We start from the raw sequence: 9,132 nt of genomic DNA on the forward strand, positions 1-9,132 counted from the left end.
GCCTCCCAACAATAGCGCGGCCGGGCCGGGCCGGGATGGAAACGCCGCCGCCACCGGGACCGGCCCCAGGGCCGCTTTGAGCCGAGACTCAGCCGGGAGCCCCGGGCGTGAGTACGGGACCGGGGGCTCAGCGCAGGGAAGCGGCGGCACCGGTGGCGGGGGGAGCCCGGGGCGGAGCGGGGGGTGTGCGGCGYTTGGGGGGGCCCATCTGAACGCCGAGGGTCTTGTGCACCGGGGCCGCGCATCCCGGTGCCCCGGGRCCGGGGTCAGCCCCGGGGGTGCTGCATATCCCGGTACCCGGAGCTGCTGCACGTCCCGGTGCCCCGGGGCTGGTGCCGATCCCGGTCCCGGTGGTCCTGCGCATCCTCGTGACCCTGTGCCGGTGGTGGTCCCGGTCCTGGGGGTATCTCGGTGCCCCGGGACTGATGCCGGGCTCTGTCCCGGTAATGCTGCACATCCCGGTGCCCCCAGGGCTGGTCCCGGTCCTGGTCCTGGCTGTGCATCCCGGTGCCCGTCTGGTTCCCCTGTATCACCGGGAAGGAGCTGGGCAGCAGGAGGGGTCTGTCGGTGCCAGTGGGGTCAGAACTCGGCCCTGGGGGTCTTCCGAGGCTCCAACCCTCTTCTCAACCCAGTTCTCCCTGCAGGTGACACCACGCAGGGACGGGTCTGGGGACATTTGAAGCCAGGTAAGGGAGAGCCAGGCTGTGCAGGGCCTGGGGGTGCTGCAGGCCGGGTGCCACCAGCCAGGGGCCAGCGGGGACCTTGTCGTGACGCGTGTCCCCCGCAGCAGTGATGTCGGAGAGCGTGGCCGAGGCACCGGGATCCGGGAGCCCGGCGGCGCTGGGCGAAACGGGCACCAGCCATGAGCTGCTGCAGCGCCTGCGGGAGCTGGAGGTACGCAGGAAGGGGACACGGGGCCACCAGGCAGACCCAGGTGGCCACTGTGAAACTGTGGCCACCATGCAGCCAGTGGCAAGAGCCAGCTGTGCCAGTAGCAGTCAGGACACCATGGTGCTGGTGTCCGGCTTTCCATGGCCATCGTGCCACTGCTCTGGGGCAACCCTGTCCTGCCATGAGTGACCCTGAGCCCCACCAGGGTCTCTTTGGTGCCACAGGGATGTCCCTGAGCTGTCCCCGCTCTGTTCCAGGCGGAGAATTCAGCCCTGGCCCAGGCCAATGAGAACCAGCGGGAGACATACGAGCGCTGCCTGGATGAGGTATGGGACAGCACACCTACACACATGACACACATGTGTGCACACGCGTGTGCGTGCCCTCGCGCCTCACCCCAGACCTGCCCTCTTCTCCCCAGGTTGCCAACCACGTGGTGCAGGCGCTGCTCAACCAGAAGGTGGGTGTCAGGAGGGTGGGAGGATATCAGGGGGGCTGTGAGGATATTTAGGGGTCCTGGCTGACCCCCCGCCCCCCACACCCCGGCCAGGACCTGCGCGAGGAGTGCATCAAGCTGAAAAAGCGCGTCTTCGAGCTGGAGCGGCAGAACCAGGTGCTGAGCGACCTGTTCCAGCAGAAGCTGCAGCTCTCCACTGGCTCCCTGCCCCAGGTGTGCCCAGGGCTGCATTGGAGCTGGGGAGGGGGGTGGGCGTGGGGCAGAACCCCCCGAAAATTAACCCACAGTCTCTGTGCTCTGCAGTTGCCGCTGCACCCGGTGCCGGTAGCCCCGGATGGCCCGGTCACCCCTCAGCCGGCCTGTGCTGAGCAACAGCCACCCCCGCTGCTCCCCGGCCTCTGTGTGCCCCTGCCCGAGGTGGGTRCTGCTGTCCCCAAGCCTTTCCTGTCCCAGTGTCCCCCTCTCTGGGCTGTGTCACCCCCTTCCCCATTGTTTTTACCCATTGTGTGGTGTCACCAGGCCTGTGACACGTGGCTTCCCTCTGTGTCCTCTCCTGTCCCCCTCCCTGGATCTGTGGTGTCACCACCCACGTGCCCATGGCATCATCCTTTCAGTGGTGTCCCTGTGGTTGGTCCCCGGTGGTGTCACCTCTCCAGGTCCTTGGTGTCCACCTCCCCAAGCCCCTCCATGTGTGATGTCCCCTGGCCCCAAAATCCATTGCCCCAGATGTCCCTGTCCCCATTGTGTCCCCATCCCACAGCCTATCATGTCCCTCTCTGTGTTCCCAGTGTCCCCCTCTGGTACCAGGGGGCTCAGTGATGCCCACAGGGTGACAATGCCCGCTTCCCACAGGTTCTGCCACCGGTCCCATCGGGCAGCCCTGGSCTCAGCCCCGGCGCCCCACCCCTGGACGCCCTTTCCCCCTTCTTCAAAAAGAAAGCCCAAATCCTGGAGGTGCTACGCAAGCTGGAGGAGACAGACCCGCTCTTGGGGCCCCCGCCGGCCTCCCCCGGCTCCCCCGAGCCCTGCGCAGCCCCGGGCTGGCCCCCCTGCCCGCTGCGGGGACCGGCGGCTGCGGGGGGCTGGCGGGGCACCGAGGGCAGCCCCTGCTCCTCTCCGGAGGAAGGGGGTCCGCCACGGGGGGCTCTGCTCAGCGCTTTGGCCGAGCGGCTGCTGCGAGGTGAGGGGGGGGGCTGCTGCCGCCGCAACGGCGAAGCCCCCGGGGGTCCCCCCCGGCAGCGGCGCGGGGAGCACCCCGCTTTCCTGGGACTCTACGCGCCGGGCGAGGAGAGCCCCGAAGGTGGCTTCACCCCGCTGTCACCCGGGGGCGTCCCCAACTCCCTGCCCTCCCCCAGCAAGGTGCTCAAGCTGCCACCCTCCCCCGGGGGGCTTCGCCTCAGCCCCCAGCTCGCCCATCCTTCCAAAATCCCCTGTCGTGGCGCCCACCCCGAGGCCTCCCCGGGGCTCAGCCGCCGCCCATCYCCCGAAGCCCCTCCGGAGCCCGGCTCCCCCGAGCCCCCCGCYTTTCCCCCAGCCCGCACCTTCGAGGCGGTGGAGCAGCCCCCCGTGCCACCGGGCCCCGTGAGCGGCGGGGAGCGAGCGGCTGCCTCCCCCCCGAGCTCCCGCCGTGGCGCGGGGGGCTCGGCCCCGTGCCGCCGCACTGGCAAAAAAACCCCCGAGCCGGGCTACCTGCCCTTCAAGGAGCGCCTGGCCGCCCTGGGCAAGCTGCGGGGGGCAGAGGGCCGTGAACCCCCCGGTCCAGGGCGGCCCGAACGGGGCCACGGAGCTGAGCTACGCCCTCCACCCCGCGGGGGTTTGGGGGGCAGCCTGAAGCACCCCGAACCGGCGCACGGCGCTGAGCCCCTGGCCCGCTGCTACTCCTCGGGCTCCATGGGCGACCCCGGCAAGGCTGGGGGCAAGGGGCGCCCGGTCAGTGGCCGGACCCCCTCTCGGCCGCCCCCCACGCCCCCCTCCAAAACCTCCCGCAGCCCTCACGGCAGCCCCACCAAACTGCCCACCAAGGCGGCCAAAACCGGGGCGCCGCGGGGCGAGGAGCCGGCGGGCGCTAAAGCGGGCGGGGGTCCCCACAAAACCCCCTCGGAACCCGAACCCGCGGGGCCGGCGCCCAGCGCCGCGGGGCACTCTGCCATCGAGGAGAAGGTGATGAAGGGCATCGAGGAGAACGTGCTGCGGCTGCAGGGGCAGGAGMGGGCGCCGGGAGCAGAGGCCAAGGGGAAGGCGGCCGGGCTGGCGAGCTGGTTCGGGTTGCGGCGGAGCAAATTGCCGGCGTTGAGCCGCCGCGGGGACAGCGGGCGAGGGCGCGACTGGGCCGGGACCCCCGCTCCTTTGCGCCGAGAGGTCAAGCTGGCCGCCCGCAAGCTGGAAGCGGAGAGTCTCAACATCTCGAAGCTGATGGAGAARGCGGAGGATCTGCGGAAGGCGCTGCGGGAGGAGCACGCGTTCCTGCAGGGGCTGGCGCTGGAGAAGGGGCGTCCCCGTGGGCCCCCGCGAGGTCCGGGTCCCCTCCCCGTCATGTACCAGGAGGTGACGGCCGAAACCTTCATGCAGCAGCTGCTGGACAGGTCAGCGCCCAGCTGGGCACCTCGGGGTGCGGGGTGAGGGTGGGGTGTCCCCCTGACGCGCTGCCTCTCTTTAGGGTGGACGGCAAGGACGTCCCCTACGACACCCGCCTGGAGCACAAGCGGGAGCTCTGTGACCTCCGGAGGGTCCCCCCCGATGCCAAAGACCCCCGGCTCTGCCGCCCGCCCCGCAACGGCATCGTGGGACACCTGCGGGAGCCCTCGGACAAGGTGAGACCCCTCCTCCAGCCCCCAGAGCTCCGCTCCAGCGGGACCCCGCAGCTCTTCAGCCTCTTCATCCCCGCAGGTGCCSGACGTGGGGCTCCGGGATGAGCTGCCGTCCGACGAGAGCTTGTCCGAGTCAGGGACATCGCAGCATTTCGCTGGTGAGGGGGCGGCGGGTGGGTGACAGCGCGGGGGGCACCAGGGTGGTCCCTCCGCCACTGACCCCTCCCTTTGTGCCACAGCCTGCGGGTCGCTGACACGGACACTGGACAGCGGGATCGGGACCTTCCCTCCCCCCGATTATGGGGGGGTCCCCRCTAAAAGCACCCCCAAACCGCGGGGCCGCCCCGAGCCGCTACCCGGGGCCGTGCCGGCCGCTGTCACCAAAGTGCCGCGCAAGGCCCGGACGCTGGAACGGGAGGTGCCCAGCGCCGAGGAGCTGCTGCTGCCCGGAAAACACCGGGGAGCTCCGAGCTGCCGCCTCCCGGCTCCCCCCAGCTCGCACGGGCACCGCGCCGCCCCCCAAGGTGGGTATCCCCCCTTTGCCCCGTGGTGGGGAGTGGGGGGCATGGGGATCCTGTGAGTCAGCGCTGCCCCTCCTGGTTTTTTTTTTTTCTGCAGACACCGGGGATGATGCCAGAAAGCCACGGCGTGTCCAGCAGAGCAAGAACTGGACYTTCCCCAATGCCAAAGCCTGCGGTGCTGCCGACCCCTTCGTGTGCCCTCCCGGGGGGCTGGAGGGGCTGCATCGGCCTGCGCAGGTAAATCCTGGAGTATCCCAAAACCTTGCTAGGGGGTCCCCAAAACTCCAGAGTGGGGATCCTGAAAGTCTGGAGCAGRACCCCAAAATCCCGGCGTGGGGACCCCAGACCCTCCTGCTCTTGCTGTGGGAATGGATACGATGGGAAGAGGCTGTGGGGGGGACACTCACCAGAATTCCGAGATTATTTACCACATCCTCATGTGCCCCGGGGGGTGGGATTTAAAGTGACCCTCTAATGTTTTGGGGGAGGATGTGAGGTATGGGGGGGGACACTCACCAGAGTTCTGGGATTATTTGCCACATCCTCGTGCCCCGGGGAAGCCGGGGTGGGGATTTAAAGTGACCCTCTAATGTTTTGGGGGAGGATGTGAGGTATGGGGGGGACACTCACCAGAATTCCGGGATTATTTACCACATCCTCATGTACCCCGGGAGTGAATTTAAAATGACCCTCTAATATTTTGGGGGAGGATGTGGGGTGTGGGGGGGACACTCACCAGAATTCCGGGATTATTTACCACATCCTCATGTGCCCCAGGGGGGTGGGATTTAAAGTGACCCTCTAATATTTTGGGGGAGGATGTGGGGTATGGGGGGGACACTCACAAGAGTTCTGGGATTATTTGCCACATCCTCGTGCCCCGGGGAAGCTGGGGTGGGGATTTAGTGACCCTCTAATATTTTGGGGGGTGGAAACAGTGATTCCCTCCCACTGAGGAGTGACAGCCGCGGGTGTCACCATCACGGGCACCTCCCCCTGCCCACGCTGTCCCTCCCCAGGCCCCCGTGTGCAGCCTGGCAGGACATCGGGGAGCATCTCCAGAGGCTCCCCCGCCGCTGCCCCCCGCCCTGAGCGCTAGCAGCAGCCGGACCCCCAGCGCCTCGGACGTGGGGGACGARGGCAGCACGGAGGCGCGGTCCCGGGACGGTGGGCACGGCCCCGCCGGGTTGGAGCACTCCGAATCCCTCAGCGATTCTCTCTACGACAGCCTCTCCTCCTGCGGCAGCCAGGGCTGAGCTGCCCCCGGTGCTGCTCCCACGTCTTCCACTCCCCATCCCCGCTGCTCCCTGCTCCCGCTCTGAGGGTGCTGCCTGGATTTGGGGGGTCCCCCCACTTTCCCGGCTCTCTCCGATGGTGCTACGGCCCTGTACAGCCCCCGCCGATGGGTTTTTAACTCAATAAAGCCGCCCCCCCAGCCTGGGTTATTTATATAYGTGATGGTGCAGCCGCTGTGTCCCTGTGCCCGGGGGAGGGTCAGATGGATGTAGGGACGGACAGAAAGACACGGGGGAGAGGGGATGGAAAGAGCAGGACCAGAGTTTGGAGTCTGAGCGATTTATTGAATCATCCCGGTGTACAAAGAGCGGAGACGGCGGGACTGGGAGCGCTGGGAATTGCGGTGTCCCCACGGTCCCCTCCCAGCACGCGTTCGTTTCTTGGCACTGGTGCTGAAGGGGAGGCTCCACCGATGAGTTTGGCCGAGGGGAGGGTCCCACTAACAATCCCCCGGGCTGGTTTTTAGGGCCTCACGATTTCCCAGGTGCCGGTGGGGCTGGGGACAAATCTCCAAGGAAAAAAGGACACGTGGGTGACCACTCCGAGGGCCATAGGCCGGGGGCGGGGGGGAAATCAGGGGGAGCCAAACTCCAGCGGGATTCACAAATTGGCTGGTTTTTAATCGAAAAAAAAAAAAAAAAAAAGCTGAACGAGAGAAAAATCCACGAGGTGCGAAAGCTTCCGGCTGCTTCCTCGGCAGCAAAGCGCAGCCCCTTTAATGACAGAGAGGGATGGGAGGGGACATGGGGACACAGGGGTGGCTCCGCCTCAGCCCAGAGCCACTTCACTTCTTCTCCTTCTTCTTGTTCTGCAAGAGGAAAAGTGGCCACGGTCACCGTGGGCTCTGTCCCTCTGTCCCCCTGCCCCRCCCAGGGCCCCTCACCCTCACCTCAGACATGCCCAGGATCATCAGGAGCTCCCGGAAAATGTTGACAAAGTCGAGGAAGAGATCAACACAGTGCCTGGGGAAGGAGGGAGGGAGGGAGGGATGGATGGAAGCTCAGAAGGTGTCACCCCACCCTCTGTGTCACCCTCCCCGTGTCCCCAGCACCCACCAGATGTAATCCTTGTCCCCGCTCTCGGCTTTCTCGATGATGAGCTGCGTGTCGAAGAGCACGAAGCCGCACATGATCATCAGTGCCAGGTACAGGTTGGCCTGCAGGAGGTAGAAAGGTGTGAGTTGGGGACAGTCCCCTGCTGCTGCCACCTGTCTGTCTGTCTGTCTGTCCATCCTCAGCGGGGGTGGGACAGCACTCACCGAGAAGAGCCAGGCGGATCTCACAAARGCGTTAATCAGCGAGGAGAGAAGCATCAGGGAGAGGCCAGAGAGCAGGAAACCTGCAGGGAGAGGACAGGGAGTGAGGGTCAACTCTGTGGAGACCCCCAAACCCCACAGGRAGCCCCCCAAAAACCCTCCCCAAARCCCCTCTCACCTCCCAGGTAGAGATAGCTGCGGCGCCGGGCGTACAGGGCGCTCAGGGAGAAGCAGGCGAAGATGGTGGCGGTGCCCAGGAAGGCAGTGGGGATGATGCTGGAGGGGGAGGAGAGAGGAATCAGAGGGTTTTGGGGGCAGCTGAGGGGTGGGGAATGGGATTTGAAGGTTGGGGATGGGGTCTGTGGGGGCGTCTCCTACCTGGGGTTGATGGAGATGCACATTTGCAGGAGGGGTCCCAGGTTGATGCCTGCAAGGACAGAACTGGGGGTCACCAGAACCATTCTGGGGGCTCCATCYGACCCCTCTGCAAGGTTTGGGGTCCTGTGGGATTTGAGGGGTTGTCTCGGTGCCCACCTACCTGTGAGGAAAGCGAAGCCAACGAGCATCCCCAGCCGCTTTTGCTCCGTYTCGTGGCTGTGTGGGGTGGCCGTGAGCCAAACCATCAGCCCCAGTGCACCCAGACCGGTCAGGAGCCCRAACTGGGGGAGTGAGAGAGACAGATGAGAGCTGGGCATCACCTCACTTGGGTGCTGTGGGGCTGGGGGTGCAGCCCTTCCCTCACCTGGAAAAGCTGGGTCACCACATTGATGTAGGCGCCCGCGGCCGCCACGAACATGCAGATGGCAAAGCTGCCATAGACCCTCTTCAGGTGCTCCTGGGTGGAGACTGAGCTGTGGGTGAGGAAGGGGTGATGAGAGGGGGCAGAAAGGACTGGAAAAACCCACCCAGACCCCCTTCAGCCCTGCCCGTGGGTCACTCACATGTGGGAGAACTTAAAGAGAGCATCGAAGTTGATGTTGCGGTCRAAGACGTTCATGGTGCCGGGCTGGGATGGGCCCACGGCCGCTCCACAGGGGTGCAAGCTGTGAGGGGAACAGGGGGTCAGGAAGGAGCTGGAAACCACCCCAAGCTCCCAAAACTTCCCCCAGGAGCTGGGAGGGAGTGAGGGGCAGGAACCAGGAGCTGCTGGAGCTTTCCTGGTCCAGCTGGTGCAAGCACCGCCGGTTGTTTCAAGCCGGGAGGGAGTGAGGGGCAGGAACCGGGAGCCTCCGGAGCTTTCCCGGTCCAGCTGGTGCAAGCACCGCCGGTTGTTTCAAGCCGGGGAAGCCTCTGGGGTGTTGCAGCGCTGTTGCAAGGCCAGGAAAGAGCTCAGGAATCCCGCGGAGGGGCTGATGTGAGGCCGGGGCAGCCCCCGAGGAACGCTGCTGGCAGCTGGAAACGCCTTTGTGCCAGGTGACTATTAGCGCCCGTAATGACGTCCCCAGAGGTGGCTCTGGCAGCAGAAAGCTCCCGGGGCCTCCTCCTCCTCCTCCTCCTCTTCCTCRCCCTCCTGCTCGTCCTCACCCAGCCGGCTCAGCCGGCTCTGTCCCCTCTGGCACCTGCTGGAGCCCGACCTGCCCGGGATGTGGCAGGAGCCACTTGTCCCCAAGGGATGGAGGGGACCCAAAAAGGGTGCAGGGTGGGGGGCTCCAACCTGGCGGAGGGGAGGGTGTAGGRCAGAAACCTCATCCTGCCATAACAGGGGTGCACAGGTTCCAACCCACCACTGGGACAGCGCCATGGGGTGGCACCGGACTGGTACCACCCCTGGGCTGGTGGCACAAGGCCCGGGGGAAGCCGCAGGTCAAGGGGCAAGGCAAAGGAGGAGGCGCGGCCATGGGGAGGGGACAGTCCCCGCCGGGGTGTGGCGGCGGTGTGTGACAGGGGTGTGACATCCCCCCCCCC

The 9,132-nt window shown here is 66.3% G+C and overlaps 2 protein-coding genes across 4 annotated transcripts in view; one reads left to right on the forward strand and one right to left on the reverse strand.

Annotated features, from left to right (window-relative positions):
• On the forward strand, positions 1-6,127 carry NCKAP5L (NCK associated protein 5 like). 2 transcript variants are annotated; one of them, XM_057383944.1, is made up of 13 exons: positions 1-107; positions 645-686; positions 788-894; positions 1,149-1,217; positions 1,313-1,351; positions 1,442-1,561; positions 1,652-1,765; positions 2,201-3,930; positions 4,005-4,158; positions 4,235-4,313; positions 4,395-4,679; positions 4,774-4,913; positions 5,696-6,127. In XM_057383944.1, exons 3-13 carry the CDS (start codon positions 793-795, stop codon positions 5,930-5,932), a joined length of 3,069 nt encoding a protein of 1,022 aa, XP_057239927.1. In that variant the 5' UTR covers positions 1-107; positions 645-686; positions 788-792; the 3' UTR covers positions 5,933-6,127. The 2 variants fall into 2 exon arrangements, with proteins under 2 accessions (XP_057239927.1, XP_057239929.1); XM_057383946.1 differs by having other exon boundaries at positions 791-894.
• A 108-nt stretch (positions 6,128-6,235) lies between these two features.
• The window catches only part of TMBIM6 (transmembrane BAX inhibitor motif containing 6), a 3,799-nt gene continuing 902 nt past the window's right edge, over positions 6,236-9,132 (reverse strand). The window contains exons 2-10 of one of the 2 annotated variants that reach the window (XM_057383947.1): positions 8,169-8,270; positions 7,970-8,078; positions 7,766-7,886; positions 7,606-7,654; positions 7,406-7,503; positions 7,231-7,310; positions 7,028-7,128; positions 6,862-6,934; positions 6,236-6,780 (exon numbers count right to left, since the gene is read on the reverse strand). In XM_057383947.1, coding sequence (XP_057239930.1) covers positions 6,757-6,780; positions 6,862-6,934; positions 7,028-7,128; positions 7,231-7,310; positions 7,406-7,503; positions 7,606-7,654; positions 7,766-7,886; positions 7,970-8,078; positions 8,169-8,224 — 711 coding nt within the window. In that variant the 5' untranslated portion in view covers positions 8,225-8,270 and the 3' untranslated portion in view covers positions 6,236-6,756. The other variant, XM_057383948.1, reaches the window with a different exon arrangement.

Source organism: Malurus melanocephalus, unplaced genomic scaffold (assembly GCF_030028575.1).
Source record: "Malurus melanocephalus ecotype Western Australia unplaced genomic scaffold, MMel_1.1 scaffold_670, whole genome shotgun sequence".
In the NCBI taxonomy this organism is placed as follows: Eukaryota; Metazoa; Chordata; class Aves; order Passeriformes; family Maluridae; genus Malurus; species Malurus melanocephalus.